Source organism: Abramis brama (assembly GCF_963993115.1).
Source record: "Abramis brama genome assembly, chromosome: 10".
Taxonomy (NCBI): domain Eukaryota; kingdom Metazoa; phylum Chordata; class Actinopteri; order Cypriniformes; family Leuciscidae; genus Abramis; species Abramis brama.
Window position 1 is genome coordinate 23,392,383 of NC_139972.1, and position 21,169 is coordinate 23,413,551.

General features: G+C 38.0%; 1 protein-coding gene across 4 annotated transcripts in view; it reads right to left on the reverse strand.

Moving 5' to 3' along the window:
* The window catches only part of nf1a (neurofibromin 1a), an 83,655-nt gene that overhangs the window by 61,510 nt on the left and 976 nt on the right, over positions 1-21,169 (reverse strand). For all 4 annotated transcript variants that reach the window (XM_084126854.1, XM_084126851.1, XM_084126852.1 and 1 more), the window contains exons 2-20: positions 12,150-12,293; positions 10,825-10,908; positions 9,177-9,367; positions 8,814-8,920; positions 8,545-8,612; positions 8,342-8,417; positions 8,073-8,230; positions 7,714-7,887; positions 7,474-7,602; positions 5,363-5,437; positions 4,584-4,715; positions 4,376-4,504; positions 3,860-3,973; positions 3,514-3,593; positions 3,302-3,425; positions 2,740-2,986; positions 2,143-2,216; positions 1,939-2,022; positions 1,517-1,861 (exon numbers count right to left, since the gene is read on the reverse strand). In XM_084126854.1, coding sequence (XP_083982980.1) covers positions 1,517-1,861; positions 1,939-2,022; positions 2,143-2,216; positions 2,740-2,986; positions 3,302-3,425; positions 3,514-3,593; positions 3,860-3,973; positions 4,376-4,504; positions 4,584-4,715; positions 5,363-5,437; positions 7,474-7,602; positions 7,714-7,887; positions 8,073-8,230; positions 8,342-8,417; positions 8,545-8,612; positions 8,814-8,920; positions 9,177-9,367; positions 10,825-10,908; positions 12,150-12,293 — 2,535 coding nt within the window. The remainder of the gene's footprint in view (positions 1-1,516; positions 1,862-1,938; positions 2,023-2,142; positions 2,217-2,739; positions 2,987-3,301; positions 3,426-3,513; positions 3,594-3,859; positions 3,974-4,375; positions 4,505-4,583; positions 4,716-5,362; positions 5,438-7,473; positions 7,603-7,713; positions 7,888-8,072; positions 8,231-8,341; positions 8,418-8,544; positions 8,613-8,813; positions 8,921-9,176; positions 9,368-10,824; positions 10,909-12,149; positions 12,294-21,169) is intronic.

Sequence of the window (21,169 nt, forward strand, 5' to 3'; positions counted from 1 at the left end):
ACGTAAATGTTCGGACTCGCGAAAATGTTCGTATTTTCAAAATGTTAGTTGGTACGACGGAAATTTACACCTGCTCCCTACCACGTCTAAATGGTGCGTAAAACATTTGAACGTTCTGCGTTCTAATTTAGGTAAACTGATGACATTTGACTGAACAACAATGGAGAAGTTAATCTTGCGGTTTACTGCATTTTTATATTCAGTAATATTCTTCAAAATTAGATAGTAGTAACACATTACTGCCACGGATATTCTGTATCATAGCAACCAAAATATCTGGCTGTTTTCCCAAGAACACCAGGCATTTTTTAGCTGGCTAAAAATGCTTTGGTGGACACATGATAATTGAATAGGCATAGGCATATGGCCAATTAGTCTTTTTAGCATTTATGCAATATACTGGAGCCAAACCTGAGAAGGAAGTTCAGAAGATTCCACAGTGTTCCTGGACACGCAATTTGCGTAGTTGTAACTTATGGCCGGGGATTATGCTAATTATTAATGAGCATGCACGCACGCCCTATTTCCGAATGTTTGGAATTCATTAATATACACACGTTTAACTACCGAATCTGTGTTATACGAAGCATTCATGAATCCGGAAGAGAGTTTTCATGAAGGTCCATTTTATGCGCAAATTACTTCGAATTTGCTCGTATATTTACGAAAGTTTCGTCAATGAGGCCCATTGTTTTAAAGCAGCTTTACAGAAAATGTATGTTTATCTGTGATCAGAGGTGACTGTCCAAGTAATGTCCATATGGCAATGGACAGATAATACAAATCATTTTTGTATTTTGTCAGTTTGATAACATGTATTTATTTAGGCAGAAACAATGAGCTCATTAAAGCAATTATTACAAGTTGTGATAGTAATGATTACAATATTAAGAAAATTTGGCAGTTGTGTTTGATGATTCAGAGATGATGCTGATAATATTACATCAAATGAAAAGTAACAAACATTTTCTGGTTCAATGCATGTCAGAACATTCTAGATTAAATAGATCAGAGTGCTGAGTGGACGGTATTTAAAAAGACTGCATAGTCTGGATTGATTTGACAACAAAGGTTTCCTGCCACCTTGTGTCCAAAACTACGCATGACCGGATTTTAGGGAAGGCATTTGAATGCTGGTTAAGTTTAGTAATTTATTGTATCTATTGTTAGAATAGCCAGTTTACTGAATTAAAAAAAAATTAGCATTTAATTTTAGCGATGTGAAATTTTCACAACAATTAGTGATTTTGCTGTACTGATTTTACATTCATTTAATGTATTTAGTAAATATGATCAAATCAAAGAATATAGTCAGTAAAATCAGTATCAAATAATACAAATACATTTTGCATAAAATTATTTAATACTATAATAAATATTACATTTATTATTTAATTGATAAATCTTTCTTCTTTTTTTACTTTAATGTTAACAATTTCTTTGTAAGACTGATCTTTATATTCTGAGTATGTTCTAACATGGTATCTAATCCCATGTCATAGCTATCATCTCTTACCGGACCCTGGGTGTCAAAAAACCGTCCGATGCTGTTGCGTAGCTTGTTGAAGAGCATGGGGTAGAGAGCTGGACTGAGCTCCAGTCCAACAAGGTCTTTGACGTTGGTGCGAATCTGCATGCCCACCTTCTCATGTGTACAGACCATCAGAGCCAGCAGACGCTCCAGAAACCTGTTAAGAGACGTCTCGCTGTTCACCTCACAAGAGCCCATGGAGATCATGGAGCCCTTGCGTTCGGTCAGGGGGCCCATGGGAGGGCTGTAGGTGCCTAGGCTAGGGGTGCTGCGCTGCTGGAGACAAACCCCTCCAAGGGCACACAAGAAACCTGTCATGTTGATCCACTCCTGAGGACAGAGAGAAAACAGTTAGCAGGGGGGGTGGGGAAACTATATAACTGACTGATCAGTCTAGTTTTAACTACCTGTCCATCTTCCACTTTGTTTTTCGGGTGGTTGAGTATCTGTTTAGTAGCCTGCTCCCATTTTGCGTGTGTGTCTTCCCATGCCTAATATTGAAAAAGATAAAATCTGAGTCAACTAAAGATAAGAGAGAAGTTGAGAAAGAGCTACACTAAAAATAAAAATCTGAAACACGCATATGTAGACACACACAATGATATCCTCACCTCTATGTTTCCAGCTGTTGGGTGCTTTATCCTTCTTAACAGTGCCATCACTCTCTTTTGAAGTGTGTTGCGTCCTGAACGCACAAATGAACAAAGCTTAAGGGCGGTTTTATTTTGCAGTGAGACCAAGAATCCATGCCATGAAATCAAAATTTTTTAAAACAATTGAATGAATCATTTTTCCCATATCAGAATCAAATGCTATATTTGTGGCAATAAATAAAATAAAAATCACACCATAAAATAAATAAATAATGTTTATTTTGCCATATCAGTATTAAAATGCTAAATCATGACCATTTACTTATTTAGCCATATCAGTATGAAACCATGTTCAAAAAATTTATTTAGGTCACATCAGTATCAAATGCTAAAATAAATGAATTTTTATCTTTCAATGATCTTCCGTAGCATTTGATAGAAAATCAGTAAAAAATAAAACCTTTTTTTTCTTTTACAAAACCTTAGATCACAAGGAGTCCATGTTCACCTCAGTGGTACTCGACCTTAGCTGAATTTTGGTGGGAAGATTATAGTGTCCCACAAGTTTAAAGCTGGCAGTCTGATTCCATGTTACAAAGACGGTTAACCACTAACCTGTAGCCATCATATTGCTGACGGAGGCGAGCTCTATGAAGGTGTTGTAGTTGGGCAGGACCGTGTGCACGGGCAGCTCGTCCACACTGCAGCGGATGTCCGCCTCCTCACAGAGATGCCGGAAGCAGGACATGGCCACCAGCACAGCCTCTGCGTCAGGGCTCCACAGGAAGGTGTAGAGACACACCTCCAGCTTGGTCTGAGCCTGCTTGCTGATGGGGATGAGACTGCCCTGTGTGGCACACTCCTGCAGACCAACAGAGCAAATAATGAGCTTATTTCATCTGGGTGGACAATTTTCACAGAATTCAGGATGAATTATTTTTTTTCCCAGGTAGATTTCAGTATCAAATTTTGATTTAAAAACATTATTGATGCAGATTTACTGTTTACAATTTTTTTTACAAAAATAGTCTGCTTCTACAAAAGGTGATAAAAAATATTGTTCAAACATCACATTTTATGCGTAAAGACTTACTAATAATTCTGAACTAAAGAGCACAGAACCACGGGTTAAAAATCAAGAACCTGATATCAGTTCTCTCAGATGAAAACGGTTTACCTTGTTCTTTAAGAGAAACCTGTTCCTGCATATGAGAATCTCCCTGAGCCACTTTAGTATCTCTGTACTGTTGATCATCTGGTGTCCAATCAGCTTCTTACAGATCAGAAATAAGACCTGAGAGCTGAGATGAGAACAAGGAGAATATAGTAAGATAATCTTTAATCTTTCGCCAACTTAACAACTTTAACCAACCTTAACAACATGCCCACCTGATGTCCCAGAAGGTCTCAATGGGTGCGTCAGGGTTCCACAGCTCAATGGTTTCTGGCTGATGTAAGACCAGCAATGCCTGGGGGAGAATGAGCAAATCACTTGTTTTAATAGAAATTCTCAATTATAAGGGTTCAGAGTAGCAGTGTTATTTTAGTATTATTTATATACTAATACAGTATTTATTGGAAATTGAAATTTCTGAATGAGAATGAGTAAGCATTGTTAATTTATATTATACTGACACCGTAACAATACTAATACATTGCATAGTAGTGAGGGACACTATGCATAAAAGATGGAAAGAGGTACAAAAAAGAGGTACAAAGAAACAAACAGTCATACCTCCATGGCTTCCTGGGAATGCTCAGCACTGTGTGTGAGAGGAACCAGCTGGACCAGACCTTTGATGAGCTCAGCTGTGCTGTTCTGGATCTCTTGACCAGGTTTCCCTGGGTTCTGATGGTGTGAAAATGCAATTAGTGAAGTCAAATTTGATCAGAATCATCCTTAAACAACACCTCTGTGCTAAGTTTACATGTAGATGCACTATTTTACTTAAAATAATAATAAAAATAAAGAATAATAAATCCACATGTAAAAACTAATCTGGATAATCCAGGATTTAAACCAATCAGAAAACATTTAGCCTAGAAAACACAAACACTGTTTGACTAGAGCTTCTTATGAGAATTAAAGGAGCAACAGGTCTAAGGTGACGTGCTTAGCTGTGCTGACATTAAAATACTTTCTCCAATCCTAGCGTAATATGCTGAGACATAAGCTGATACAAAAGGTGACTCGTAATAATATTAACAAAATCTAACTGATTATTTAATCCATTTACTGCCCTGTACTCACATGCAGCATTAGTTTGGGGTCAGCGTGAATGAGTTTGACCAGCGCCAGCAGCAGAGAACGCGAATCAAGGTCTGTGGACCTCTCTTTGAACTTTAAACTAGTTGTCATTTTCTCTTTAAATGTCAGACTCTGCAAGAAAAAGACATGCTATTTATACATAATGAACAGTATGGATGATAAAGTGTCTCAGTGTATAGAATTGTCTTACTGGTGTCATCCTCAGAGGTGGATGGGCACTGAGACTCTGAATCACTCGGCCCAGTGTGTCTGCAAACATGGTGCGCAGTTCTCCTGAGTAGCAGTAGATGGCGTCAATCTTCGGCCACCAGTCCAGGTGAGACTAGCAGGAACATGAAATATTAATCATCAATGAACAGCAAAATTGAAGCAATTAAAGCACACTTCTGTAGTGAGACGATGCTGTTCTCACTGAATGCGATTTCATTGTGAAAGTTTTAATAAGGCATTATTACTGATGGTTCCCCTAACATTATTATACCAAAAAAAAGTATACTTTGTTTTTTACGCATAAGTGAGGGTCTACATACCCTCATATATGCAAATTTCGTCACCAGAATAGTATGCGCGTACTGCATGCCTGCTACATGATTTTTGTACCTTGAAAGGCTATGTGTTTGATTGTACACATATGCTAGCATACGTGTACAAAAATAAAATAATTATATATATATATATATATATATATATATATATATATATATATGTATACATGTATACTTAAATATGTATACTTTGGGCTTAAATGGCAATTGAAAATCTGATCACAAATTACATTAATTTTTACATTTACATATTTAAATATTATAATAATAATAATTGACATAATATTTAAAATTACTTTTGCATCGTCTAACCGCAAACTTTTACTCATGCTGTTGGAAATTGTCAACTCTCATTACAAATGAATGACTTTAGAGCACCACAAATCATGGTCAATGTGAATGGCCATAAAGAAATCATACTTACATTAGTGATAATTTTGTGCAGGGAGTTGACCAGGACGAAATGGAAGGTAGGAGGAGAAGTCGAGGCCAGACATACCTAGTAAAGAAATTAATTTATTAAAAAAATATCTCTGTGAAAATATTACAACATAGATGTGGCAATGATTTTACAACAAACCATCGAGAAAATCATGCACCTTGAGTATAGCTGTTACCAAACTCAGTACTTTTAAAGGAACCGTATGTAAGAAATGTATTTCAATTAATCATAAAATGGCCCTGATATGTCACTAGACATTAAGAAATCATGTTCATTCCAAATACTTATATCACTGACAACAGTAGTCCGGCCAGGATATTGTCATTTAAAAGTAAAGTTGCAGCCCTCAACTGATGTTGATGTTGTCATGTTGTGTTTTGGCCTGATGCCCCACCCTCCACCTATCTACCAATCACAAAGTCAGTAGTGTTTCGGCAGCCGGGTTGCCAGCTCTGCTCTAGTTGAAAGCTCCTTGTAGCAGCCTACGTTCCTGCTGGATCCTGCAGCCTATCTGGCAACCTCGAGTCAGGGGGGAGAGGGAGGGGATACACCGCTCTACAGTAATTTGAAAGTGATTGCAGTACCAGTTTTGGCCACAATCTTACATACGGTTCCTTTAATGGCGCCGACCGAACCTACCGAGTACCGATTCACATTAAATCAATCAGTGCCAAATTTCAGTACTTGATAACGCATCTGGGCACGAGAGTAAGACTCTTTAAATACGAATCCTGCATGTTCTGCGTGTCTCTGTGTGAATGAGTGGCGCAGACGCACGGTTTCATTTACCCCACACACACACTGAAGCACGCGTGACGCTCACTGTGTTTTTCAGCCTCTGCAGTCTCACTATATGAAAACATGAATACATTTCCAGACAGAGCCGCTCACACAGTCACAGAAGTTCATCAGCATCACAGTTTCATTTAAGAAAAACTATCGTTATATCATTAACACAAGGAAACTCAAAAGGTCTTCACCACAACCCGTCAAAATAAAAGTTTGGTTTAACTTGATATATTAGGGTTGTACAGTAGAATTTAGATATCTCAATTTAATAATAATACTAACACTAATAAAATAAATTATTATAAAAAATTAATTTAAGGAATAATCACACTTTTTCTTCTGTTGTAATTTTAATAGTATAAAGCTCAGTTGTGCTGCATGTTGTTTGACAAAAAAAAGTTTAATTTCATATAAAAGATAAATTAAATTAATGTTTTATGTCTTCATTTGATTACTAGAAAATTCACAACACAGAATTTGTGAAATGAATTTTTTTTATGACTAAAATGGTTGTTTTTATTAATATTCAAGCATCACAGACAATGGCAGAAAGCGACCAAGGCAGCTCTGGCATAATGTCAATAACACTTCTACAAATGACTTAGTTTCTTTACAGTTATTGAGGTAAACATGCCTAAATTACAGAAAAAAGGTACCGGTAACTGAAATCTGAACGGTACCCAACCCTATTTCCATCCACCTATTTTTATGCCCATTTTGGGATTTCGCATTAAAAATATGCACAGAATTGATCATTCTGAAATGCCTGAGACAAAGTCTGTCATCAAAATGATTTGGTATAATGAACCGTCTCCCAGAACTGTCTTACACGATTGTGCTCCCAAAAACCTGGCATGATGTGGCATCTGAACGCAAGAAAACATGATAGCGTTTATTGCGTTTCGCCTGCATGCTCTGGGGCGCAAGTCATTTATCATATAGGAAAAAAAGAGCCACAGTGGCTTCTCCAATTGCAGCAACTTCTATTTTTATTTTAGATATTTTACGCCAATTGTGTTCTCTTGAACACCTGGGACGGAAATGCTGCGTTATCCAAAAATGTTTTACACGATCTTCCAATTTTGTGCATAAGTTAAATTCACAACTTTGAATGGAAACATATCTACAGAAATTTAACATTTTCAGCTTAAAAATGTTTAGGTTTGTACTGTTAAAATAATTGTTGATTAGCTGAATACGGTGTGATAGTAATAATATTAAATCTTGGGTTAGTGATTGTCTTTTATTTGCTATAGTTACCTTGAAACATGCTGAATGCTATAACATTCAGTAACTGAGCTTACCTTAAAATGCTGGTTGTTACGGGGATTGACACGATAACATGACACAAAGCAGTCGATCATCAAATCCACATCGGCGCTCTGGCAGCCCGCACCCCTCGAAAACGGTTTAGTGGGGTTGAAAAGAAGACCCTGAGAGAAAAGAGAGCAAAGTTACACACAACAAGCAAAACAGAAACGAACATTTAATTTCCTTCAGACTTCAATTGCTCTGTACTTCACTGAGAAAGTGGTCCTTCTCACCTTAAGGTCCATGACGATGGACTGAACTAGGAGAAAGATTACGGAATTGTCCTCCCAGTTGATGTAGGTGCAGGCTTTACAAAGTTTGACACATGCAACGGCCGCACTCTCAGTCAACTGTCTGCTGCCGCTGTGTTGTCCCAGAGCCTTCCGTAGACTTTCAACAAATGACTTCTGTTGAAGACAACAAAACAGCTAGATTTGTCTGCAAAGCATTTGTATACACAAAATATTTGTCTGTCATTGCTTACATTGCTCAACTGCTACATAAAAGACTTTGGGAACAAAAGGAGTAGACTCAAATGATAAAACACTGAGTAGGAATAGCAGTCTGTGTAATTCACTGTGTGAACTCTGACCTTGTTAGCTTTCTCCTCCCCCCCTACTTCTTTGGTGATGCTCTGAGTGATCTCTGGACAGAGGATGAGGAGGATGATCTGTAACGGCCACACAGCAGCCTTTCTCTTTGCGCTCTCTGCAAAACTGTCTACCAGGTCGAACAGTCTTTCTGCACAGTCTGCATACACAGAAACGGACAGTTTAACAGTTTCTGTCACAACTAAACATGGATTTCATCAAGCAAACTAGTAAAGAAGTCAGTCAGGATATGAATTATTGTGCCACTCACCGGCCATGTCAGTCTGGGGTCTCTGATAAAGCATAGTGAACTCATCAGGATAGTGTTCAACCCAGTTCCAGAAGGCCTGATACAAACATATCAGATATATTTACTATTATTACCTTGCATATGAAGAGAATTCTTAAATAAAATAAAATATATATGAATATATCAGTGTTTTAATCCATTGTACTGTTTACAAAAGCACATACCTTTTCCAAACTGCTGATTACTGCAAGCTGGGCTGGCTTTTTCAAAGATTTGAATTTAAGTACTGTTTCTAAAGGGAATATACAGGAAGTTATCAAGCAATACAAGACTATATATGTATTTAAATCACTGCATTTGTGGTTTAATACTTGCACTGTGCCATATTGTGATTCTAATTTTAACTGTGCAGCCCTAAATTACCCATAAAATTAGTCATCCATAATACATTTTCAGAATACTGAGGCGGAACAAAATATATAGCATGCTTTACCTTGTAGCAGTCTCTTTAACTTGGAGCAGTCTACATTGATGTACTGGATAAGCTCAATGTCATGGACATCCACTGTGTCCTCTGTACAAACTGTGAGCTCCTGCAACCTATGTGAAGACATTGGTACATTAACGTTAATAATTTAAGATAACTTTAACTGGTCAATTTGTAGCTAACTATGCAAAACCCAGCCCAACATTCATACAAATCACAAAGACTCATATTGGACTTATAATAGGCTTACAATGTTTACAATAAGCAAGTTTTTTTAGTCATTATGCAGGTATTTTTGGGGCTGATTCACACATTGAAAGCGGTCCTAGAACAAAGCCCTGTGGATCCCCCAGTGTGTTAGAGAGGTACCTGGTGGAGATACGACTGAAGACAGCATTGAAGTTGTTGCAGCTGAGAGAGAAGAGCACGGCAGAGGCGGAGCTGCGCAGCTGAGCGGCGTGCTGCTGGCCCTCACGGTACGAGTGCAGGAAGTGACAGATTTCAGGCAGCAACTGTTTTACCAACATGGCCTCATCCAGCCTCAGGCAGTCCTTGGGTTGCTGATGATGCACACAAACACACAGTATACCTTTTATTTATTTTCTCTTTTTTACTGTGTGCATCTACTGTGTTTTAAATGATAATTCTTATTGTGTACATTATTTTACTGCTGTGGTGTCAAACAAGCATAAAAATAAGGGTTGTCCATAGGTGGCTAAAATTTGTCAAAATAAGAATGACTAAAAGTAGCAAGCAAGCTGAAAACCGGACTAAAACTACAGCGAGTTGAAAGCACTTCAGGATCAGCAGCAAGCAGGAAAGGGGGAAGAGAACAGAAATGAAATCCAATAACAAAGCACCCAACTAACACATTAGTGGATCAATGCACTGCACGGATTCTGGGTCAAGCTGAACACCCTAAATGTGTGACAATAATGGCAGAGGGGAAGTTCTGTGCTTTCAGGGCAAAAAATCATGTCTGCCAAAACGAGTTAATGAAAAAAATTCATAGTTGTCTTGAAGGTTCTTCAATTTTAGTAAAAGAATTGAATCCTGAACAGCAGTAAACTGTATTTTCTCTAAGTATACACATCCCCATCTCAATGACAAAAGGAAATGACAAAAAGAATTTTGTAAAAACAAAACCAAACACACAGGACATAGAACAGCTGTGTAGCATCTGGTTAAGCGAAAATTCATAATCTATACAGGAAAGTCCAGACGATCTCAAGACAAGGAAACACCTGCAAATGTAATAATGTCCCGACAGGGCCGGGTTCAGAGCTCTCTGTCTGGGAGTAAAAGATTTAATTGTTTTACCAGAACTCCCAAAGTTTCTAAGACTAAAAGTTCATGAACAATCAAAAAACATTTCTGGACTTGATAAATAAAAGTATTAAAAAAATTCTTACTAAGCCCAAACAACTGTTCTAGTGTATCTAGCTTTGATTATACCATGGCATGGTTGAAAACTTTATTCTGGCTAGCTGACAGTTGAGATTCCAAGATGTTGATTCATTTTCTATAACCATGCGGCAATGAAGCAGTTCCTGTTTCACCACATTCAGTTTATTTCGTAGAGCTATACAGAGATAGTAAAAGAAAAAGACAGATATTGGTCAAGAAAAACCGATAAAAAGGACGAGATATATAGATATATATCTCGTCCTTTTTATCGTTTTTTCTTGAAAATCGGTTTTCAATTTTTTTATCTTTTTTTTTTTTTTTTATCTATATATTTTTTTTTATCATAATTTCTTTCTTTTTTTACCGAAAATGTATTTCAATATCTGTAAAAATCTATTACAAAATCTATGGAAGTCTTTAAGTTGATACAGGTCAGGGCGTGGACAAGCAATAATAGAACAACTTTGACTGTAAAGCAATTTTGCGTAGCATTCAGATATAAAGTTGAAACCAAAGAGTGGGACAATGCTGTTAAAAGGCAGGACATAGGATAGACAAAACAAGCGAAAGGTTGGACAAAGTTGACTCTGGAATAGGACGAGCTACTCACCCCTGCCAGACACTTCTCCAGTGTGTCCAGGATAATCAGCTGGGAGAGGTAGAGGTTTTTTTCGGCAGCTTCACCGAAGATCCGCTATGAATGAGAAACATAGAGAAATGTGATATTAGCTCTGTTCCAAAATCTAGAGAGCTACCTCTCTTGAATAGAGAAAATATGCACTTAACCTTTTCACAGGCATTTTGTTTTAATAGTTAGACAGATATCGTGATGTAGTATTATAGGATTGTCTAGCAATATATTGATTATTGCAGAATTGCTGTAACGTGATATTATTGGTATCGTGAGCCATGTATCATGTAGGGTTGCCACCCGGCCGGGTAAAATACGGAATCGTCCCGTATTTAAAGGCAAAATGATACGGGTATTGATGATTTTACATAGACCCACACATAGTTGAATAAACAAATAAGGATTTTGCAGTGTGGATAATACTAATAGTAATTATAATGAAATCAATTCCACAAGTAGTAGTAGAGAAAGCTAATTTTCGCGTGATTGCATGTTAGCGTCTTTGTTTCCATAGTGACGAGTCAAGAGAACGTGCGACTTAAAGCAGCATGCCGTGACAGACAAATCCGTGCTTTTAAAGGTATAGGCCTATTGTTTTTTTACTTTTTTTTTTTTACTTTGGATAATCTCTTAATATAATATTCCATACATTGTCAGAGCTTAGTAGACAGGTAACTATTATATTTGTAAATGTTATTAGGCAGATTAATTAATAGATTATAATTAATGTTATTTATTAATTTATTATTAATATTAATCATATATATGCATAATAAATGATGATCCCATCTGTCATGCACAATTTATGGCAATTAAAATAAAAAAAAGTTTAAAAAGTGCTACATTATTTAAATAAAAATGAGACAAATAATTACATAATAATCTAGTCAATTTAAGTAGTAAATAAATGTAAAAAAATTAAAAATATCCCATCCATGCAGAATTGTCAAAAACATGATTACTGGTTCTGTAATCCCTAACATATACTGAAGAGGGTTTTTTTTTTTTTTTTTTAATAAATAAAATAATCAAATGTAAAATAATAATATAAAATGTGTTCTGTTGCAAGCTCACATACTTGATCTCATGTTTTGTCGTGGTTTATTGTTGAGCTGTCAAGTTGTCATGTTGAAATAATCAGTTCCATGACATTGACATTTTTATTTATTTCATTTTATTATTTATTTATTTATTTAGCTTGTGTATGGGTGTCCCTTATTTTGCCTCACTGAAGGTGGAAACCCTAATCGTGTATGGTATTGTATTGTGAGGTACCCTGTGATTCCCACCCCTAGTGGACTTACCATGTTGTTCACATTTTTGAGGATGTTGGTCAGGCCATTGATGACGAGGGCAAATTTGTACTTGGAGATGTTGATCAAACATTCTTTGTTGTGCTCTGTGCTCACTTTGGTGTGGGTGCTTTGCTGTCCTGTTTTAATAGGGAGCTGTGAATGAGAGACAGACAGAAAAAGAAAGTGATTAAAACCAACAAACTTTCAAAAGCATCCAAAAAATGCTATCATAGCCTCAACTAACGGTCAACTACTTATAGGTTTTTCAATGTGTGATGCTGATATCTAGACCAGAGAGCAGGGCAGCAGAAAATGCTGATTTATACATTAGCACAGAAATTGGGGTTGACAAGATTTTTTTTAAATTTTAAATGAATTATCTTATGCTCACAAAGACTGCACTGATGTGCTCAAAAATCTATTAAAACTAATATTATTACAATTCAAAATAATTACAAATTTGAAAATGTAATTTATTTATTCATTACTTTAGTGTCACATGATCCTTCAGAAATCCTTATAATACGCTGATTTGCTGCTCAAGAAACATTTATTATTATTATCAGTGCTGTTAATACTTTTGTGGAAACTGTAATACATTTTTCAGGATACTTTGATGAATAAAAAGTTCAAAAACATTTATTTGAAATAGAATTTTTTTTTAACATGATAAAGGTTTTAGTCACTTTTGATCAATTTAATGTGTCCTTGCCGAATAAAAGCACTGATTTCTTGTAAAAAAAAAATCATATTTTTCAAAATCTACTAATACAAATGACAATTAAAGTCACTGAAAAAAATCTATCAAAAGCACAAATATAACCATTGTATTTACAGTTTTATGAAAGGAAGTTAAGATGATAGAGGACCCATGGGTCTGGTTAACAGGTGTGAATGTTGGGTTCCTGTGGCTCATGCTTTCAAAGGCTCTGTTACGGCCTTATTGAGAGCACTGGGTGGAGAACAGCTTGTAACATGTGGGACGCACAGACTGCAGAACGAGAGGTCGCAGAGTCTTAAATTTGACACACCCACCCCTGAGAGAACATCCAAGCCCTTAAAGCACCAACCCACCCATCCTGAGTCTAAAGTCTCAAACTTTAGGTGTTAAAACAAAGCGCCTCCAGCTCTCCAGACTTCCGTCCTGTGCCGCACACCTGCGGGCCAGCACATCTGCTCTTGTTCTCTCCAACACACACAAGCAGTTAAAGTCTGTGCAGTGGGAGTGTTGAAAGCACACATGGTCTGGCCGTCTTAATGAAGCGTATGTGGAGTGAGGGGGCGGGGGCCTCTCCCCCCTCTAAGCGTTCCCTGATGAGGAATTGGTCTTCGCTGTTTCCGAGTACTATGGCTCTTCTCTGGATCAAAAGAACTTTGACTGTGCTAGAATTTATACAGCTTGCGAACAACTCACAAACGCCAACTAACTGCTCTGATATATTGATGTGTTTTCTTGGCAAAACAAGTTTGAACCAGGTTTGCAACATGTCCCAGCCCTGTCCTGCCCTCTTCTCACCATCATTTCAAATCTTTCCTCTACTTTGTATCCAATGATGAGATGAAAAGGAAAGAAAAAGTTCCCATAAAAATCCATTAAAACATCTGCACACAATTTTTGCGCACAAAAAAAGTATTCTCGACGTTTCATAAAATGAAGGTTGAACCACTGTAGTCACATGGACAATTCTAACCATGTCTTCACTACCTTTCTAGGCCTTGAAAGTGGCAGAAAGCTCTCGGATTTAATCAAAAATATCTTCATTTGTTTTCTGAAGATGAACGAAGGTCCTACGGGTTTGGAATGTCATGAGGGTGAGTAATTAATGACAGAATTTTGTTTTTGAGTGAACTAACCCTTTAAGCAGCACTACAACTGTTTTCAACATTGATAATAATGAGAAATGTTTCGTGAGCATCCAATTAGCATATTAGAATGATATCTGAAGGATCATGTGACACTGAAGACTGGAGTAATGATCCTGAAAATACAGCTTTGATCACAGGAATAAGTTACATTTTAAAATATATTCAAATAAAAATCTTTTTATTTTTATTTTAATCATATTTCATAATATTACTGTTTTACTATATTTTTGATAAAATACATGAAGGCTGGGTGAGCATTTAAGACTTTTTCCAAAAATTGTCTTTCTGACCCCAAACAGCAGTCAAGTAAATTCATCACCAACAAAACCACAGCAAATACACAGTGAATATTCTAATCACACAATAAAGCACAGGAGCACACCACCAACAGTGCCAACTTAACTAGTACACATTTAGCAGACTAGGTGGTAATAGTCTGTTTTCTTAAGCAGCACACTTAGCATCGCCTACAAATGTGTCAAAGTAGTCCAAGCAAGATTAAACCTTTTTCAAATCTGATATTTCAACAAATCGTAGCTGTTAATCTGCTTTAGGTAAGTAGGCCTATATTTGTGGTGCAAGGCAACAAGGAACTATTGGTTGCACTGTTTAGATTCAGATTGTTTTATTTAGTGCCATGTCAGCATTCAAAGCTATTTTCATGGCAAAAATTAAATTACAAAAATACAAATTTCATATAAATATAATAAAAACCAAACAAACAAAAACAGAAAGTCATATTAGGCCATACAAGATTTTTTTAAATTAACATTTGATTTGACAAAACCTTTTCAGGCATAATCTTCCTAAATAAGTCCTTAAGTGAGGTAACTTCATAAAAGAGCATTCTACGTTGCACTGTTTAAGTGGTGTGACAATTGCAATGGCCAGCGTGACAGGCGGCATGTCAGAAAAACTCTGAGAAACCCTAAGGTTCCCTCCTTCTTTCCGGCCCACTACTGTGTGGCCCTAAGAGAAAAGCGCGTGGCTGGAAATGAAAGTCTCAAGACCGGAGAAGAACCCAGCGCACACACTGTCTGTACACGCATAAAATACACGCACTCTTCACAGCACGCATAGCCCAGCCCTATTGACATCCATTTTAACGCAGGATGCCGATGGACAGTGGGCACTTTGTTTCCCAGTAATGGTTTAAAATTCCAGAAAAGTCAGGGACCAATCGCTTCCCTTATGTGCACTTTGGCAGAGCAGGACGTGCTCATGTGTGCTATGGAGAGTGGACGGTATATGAACAGAAAACACAAAGACAATTAAAAATATGATCAGATAAATCGACTTTGATTATTTAAGATTACAGTTTAATGAAACTTTCATGGGCCGCTATTCAAGAAAAATATGACTTTTCACCCGTCACATCAGTTGGAAGGGTCTTCTTGGCTAATCTTTTCAAAACTGCAGGAAAATATATGGACCTATGTTTTACCATTTAGTCTTTTTCCTGGATATTGCCACAATATGACCAAATCTACTCAAATGTTAAAAGGATAGTTCACCCAAATGTAAAAATATTCTCATCATTTATCACCCTCATGTCATTCCAAACCTGTTTGACTTAATTTCTTCTGTGAAACACAAACAAAAGAACACATTCTTAAGAACGTTGGAATCCTAACAACATTGGACCTCATTGACTTTCATTCATTATTTCATTCAAGTCATACAGGTTTGGAACAACAACATGAAGGTTAGGTGAGTACATGATGACAAATATTTATCCCTTTAAAGTCCCTGTGAAATTTTTTGGGGATTTTAATATGAATATGTTATCTAAAGCTAGCTTTAGATAACATATTCATATTAAAATCCCCAAAAAATGTGCTCCAAAACAATGACAAAATTCACATTTAGAAGATAAAAGCATTCAAAGCTTACAGTCTCTCACTTTTTGATTTTGATGACATCACTCTGCAGCTTCTCATCAGTTTTTCTGTCCAATAAAATGCTCTCTAGAATCTAAAGCATCCCGACCCCCATGCTATAAATAGACGCTGAAGCTGTGGCTAAAATCGGTCACATGCTCACACTTTTACTATTTTCTACATGGTGAATGGCACATAGAAAATTCCACATTTCTACACAGGGAATCGGGAACCATTTAGAAAGAGTAAATATGCTTTCCATTGGGGAGAATGAAGTCTGGTTTGACGTTAGTGTCACGCGAACAGTCTGCTCCGGTCCAGAAACATGATAGCAGAGTGGATCTTAAGCCCTGTTTATACTTTCGCTTGGCTCCACAACGCGAGTCTCCGCATACTGCGCGCGCACCTCCCAAACGGACGAGGCGTTTATACTCGACGCGCTCGCCGTTCTACTATTCTGTGAAACGACAGGGGGCGACTCAAGTAATTGTCCTCTTAAAGGGATACTTCACCTCTGGAAAGATGAATGTGTATTTAAAATGTGTCATTTATGTAGAAGAAATGTGAAATTATTTTTGAATTTGGAGCTTTCTAGACTGAGAAAAGACAGAAAATTTTTTTTTGGCTTATGTGGATGAAAGACAACAACTCCCAGAATGCACTTGCTTCGATGCTCTACAAGGCCACTCCCAAGCCACGCCTACCGGTAAGAGCGCGCAGTTATTCAACAAGACTAGGCTACTAGTGAGTCTCCGTGAGAGTCTGCCCGGGATTTCGAGATCGCCCAAAATGTCCGGGATTCGGCTTTTGCGTTTTACAGTCACCATTCATCATGTTTACCGTGGCGAGCAGGACGAGGCTGAGGGGCGCGGGAGAACGGCGCGAGGCCGGTGGCGTGATTACTGATGAGCGTGTGAGACGCACAGGTCTCGTATCTCTCACTGAGGAGCGGGAATTTTCTTAGCAATGATAAAACTCACATCAACCGATCACTTGTTTAGTGTTCATGTAAACGCTACATTCAGATTCACCAATCGGAATGAATTCAGTTAGATTGAAACAAAAGGTGTGCATGTAAACAATGAATGGCGACTGCAGAAAGCAAAAGCCGAATCCCGGACATTTTGGACGATCTCGACGGCCGGACAAGTCCGGGAAAAAGAGGATGGTAAGCCCTACTACTCAGCTTTCTCCACAGAACAAGAGCCTGCTAGCTTAGCTTCCAAAGAAACACGGCTGACACTATGTGTACATTCTGTGAGTGAGATCCCACCCTCTATGGGCGGGTTGAAAACATGCAGAACAGCCCCTACTACTGGCTGTAGTCTTTAGCCACTTGCCAATAAAATCCTCCGATGACGCAAAATGACGATTTTTGCGTCATCGGAGGATTTTTTCCAGACAAAAAATACATAAATCTCTCATCTCAGGGGGATATGAGGGTGGAAAGCACGGTAATTCGAAAATACTACAGGTTTTCTACTAATACAAAGCTTAATGCTAAATGTAGGCAATACAACTAAATTAACGATCTCTTAAATATTTTCTAACTTCACTAAATATTTCATTGTTTCATGGACATTTTATAAAACAAGGACCTTTATTTTTATTAAAATGGCTAGGGTTGGGCGATGTCTCCTAAATTGGCAGTTGACGATGTTTACAGTAAAACATCGAGATGGACGATGATATCGTCGGTTGGGGGTGCTCGGGGGGGGCTCGGAGCGCACGCGCAGCATCCTGTCAGTAGAATTCAGTTCTCTTTCGCGACTTATTGTGCTTTTAATATTTCTTTTCAATAGCACATCCTGCTCTTTTATTTCTCATTCATTCATGTTTTGATATTAACTTTACATAATCGTCAACTGAAATCTGCGCGGATTATCAACAATACGACACATTTATAGGACATAAAGGGTCTCTGCGGCAAAAGTGAAAGTACCAGCGGCCAACGGGTGAAATGTTTCTCTTTGCACAGCAAAGCACCCGTTTCAATAAAAGGATATATTAAAGTTTATATAGCCTACTTTTACATTTTCATTGCTGTTTTAAAATGAATTTCGCCATCACCTTAAACAAGCTGCTCTGCTTGAATCCCAGTGCAGGAGCTGTAACTGTTAGGTTACCACAGAAACGTAAGCGTTTGGTTGATTGCTGTGGTGACTCGTGACACTCGCGAACAGCACTGAACACACACGTCTTAATTTTTTTTATCGTTTGTTGGTAAAGGGTGAGAGACCTTGCGAGCCACACGAGCCATAGGTTCCCAACCACTGGTGTACACACGAAAACGAACTGCCGTGAGACTGGGCTGGTCTGACAGGGCATCACAATGGTGGCTCTCCATCGTGATGTCGGTCAGCCATCACGATGGACGATGATATCGTCCATCGGCACAACCCTAAAAATGGCTTATGTTTGCTATAGGCTCATTTTTCTAAATGTAAGCAACTAATTTAAGACGCACAAACTGGGTGCCGGTGCGGTGAGACGTCCTCGGCCAGATTCGGCTCGAAGTCGTGAGTCTTCGGATGCGGAGCCGCGCGCGCTGTTACAAAAAAAGCCGTGTACACCGCTAAAGGCCTCATTATACTTCTGCGTCGGACCTACGCCGTAGGCAACGTGTTGGTTTTAATTTATACTTCTGCGTCGTTGTCCGCGTTGACGCGCACCAAGGGAGCATGTGAAACCCCGAGGGAGGGGGTTCTGGCAGACCAATCACAGCGCTTGCGTCCGCGTAGAATTGACGCGTTGTTACATTTTTGGAGAGGTGCACGTCAGGGTACGCGCGCTACACACAGCCTACGACGTAGCTACGGCGGCAGTTCGACGCAGAAGTATAAATAGGCCTTAAGCGAAATGGGGTCTTGCGCACCCAACGCACATGTCCGCCCCACACCGCAATGACGTCATTTTTGCCGCGCGCACCTTCACGCTTGTGCGGATGCGACGAGTATAAACCTAGCTTAATGCGCGAGTCGGCGCATACCAGAAAGCGTATCGGACCCATTTGAATTCAGCACAGAATGCTGTATTTTAATAGCCTGGCTAACATCAGACCTCTTTCTCATTGAGACGTGGTCTGGGAACCACATGTTCATTTTCTCGTATTTGAGGCGTGGTTTACGAATGCCCAGAGCCGTTTATTGGGCGCTACGAATGTCTATTAAATGCGGCCTGCACGTAGCTCATAGCCAATCGTTTCAATTATACCAGATGACATATGTAGAGCGACAGAAATTCAACGAGGAAGAAGACGAAATAAACTTGCGTTCTAAACTACTTAGAACACTATCTAAGGCTGCATCGAAAGGTAACTTTGCGTCTGATGCCATGTTGGATCCATAGATATAAACAAACTTCGGTGTGTCGCATAGACGTCGTCATCGTCTTGCTGCTCCCTCCCCGTTCTGTGATTGGTTCCCTTTTTAAGGGGAAAATCTGGTCCATGGTGTCCAGGCTGCCTAGCAGCGTGAATAAAATGGGGAAACCCAGGGGAAACCCAGGCTAGTATTTTAAAGTGATATGGGTGAAATTAAGAGGAGAGACAGTTAGAGGTAAGGAGGAAACTGCGGCTTTACTGAACTCAATGGCTTCTGGACGAGCGGTGATATAAATGAAACGCTATTGGCTATTTTAAAAAAGCGGAGGAGCTGTTTGATATGTCCCGTCCTGTCTGCCTGTTTCAGTGGAAATTACGCTAGTACATTGAATAATGCTGCGTGTTTCAAGGCACTTTAGTGGACCTTTACATATTTTATGACAAAAACAAATGAACAGAAACTACCCAACAACATCACATTGAAATTTTCTCTTAAATTAAATTATCATCCAAGAGAAAAAAATATATCCAAACAAGTGTCATCTTGATTCAGGTAAAAGCTTTTCAAAATCTCTCAAACCGGCATCTATGTAGAACACAATGCCTCATCAACCTCTCATTCCTGAGTCAGAGCTTTCCCCAGAGAGAGGACAGATTAGTTTTCCATGACCATGCAATGGCATCTGTGAGGTCATTGTTTCAAGGTGCTCTTTGCATTCATACAGCTGCTGACAAGGCAATAACCACCACTGAGAACTTGCCTATTGCAAGCAAGAAAAAGCCACACATCACTGATGATCATCTTAAACAATCGATCCTTGTGTTATCCGGTAGTTTCCATTCAGGAATCCTGCAACTTGTAATCTGCTTGTAATTGCAATTGTGTTGAGCAGCTGTCATTCAAATCATGAGAACATACAGAGGAGCGCATTACGCTTCCACCAAACAAGTGCCTTAAGCTCTCTAATTTAAAATGAACTACACCGGCTTAGGGATAAAACAGGCTAAACTCCTTTTTACACTTTCATTAAACTGTTATGAGCCCCTAATCTGCAGCATGAGAAGCCAAACCCTGAAAAGCCTCTAAACATGAGAATAACAAGAACACCCTTGGGGGAAAAAAAGTACACTTTAGTGTACTTTCAAAAAGAGTACTTATTATGGAAATAATATACTTTAACTTATACTTACGTGCAAAGTGAATGCAATGTTTTTGGACAATAAAATGCATTTTATTTGCATTTAATTAAATACATGTTATTGACATTTGATTAGAAACTTACATAGTCTTTGAAATACAAACAAGAATTTTTGATAAACTAAAATGTAACGTTATATCTATTGAAACTTGTATGTCATGACTCATGCATTTAAATACACTTGTATTACACATTTGTAATGATGGCGTTGCAATTTAGTATATTTAAAATATATTTACTTTAAATGTATAATTGAATAACACTATACTAAAATTGAGTACTTTACATATATTTTAGTATGTTGGTCAACACATCAAATTAAGTGTACTTTAAAGCGTAACAAAAGATTATTAAAACTATGATTTCAAATTGTACTTTAATTTTACATGATTAGATGTGCACTCTAAGTGTGTTAAGAAGTGAAATCTTTTTGAATCTTTAATGGTCTTGTATGTCATTAATATCATATTGTCTTCAAGTAATAATACAAAAAATGTACTTTTAAGATTTGAAGTATACAGTACAAGTGAACATTTAATACTACAACTAAGCACACTTTTTCAGGAACAAAACAACAGCTATGAGCAAAGTCAGAGGAATGCATGCACATCAAAACACTAAAAGAAGCTTAAAATGCCCAGCTATTTAGTATAGACATTTAATAAAGTAATTGTCCCAATAATAGACCGGTTTAGAAAAAATATTTTGTCTAGAAGACTGATCTGACTGGAGCCTTCAACTCATGCCAGTAGTGTGCATCAT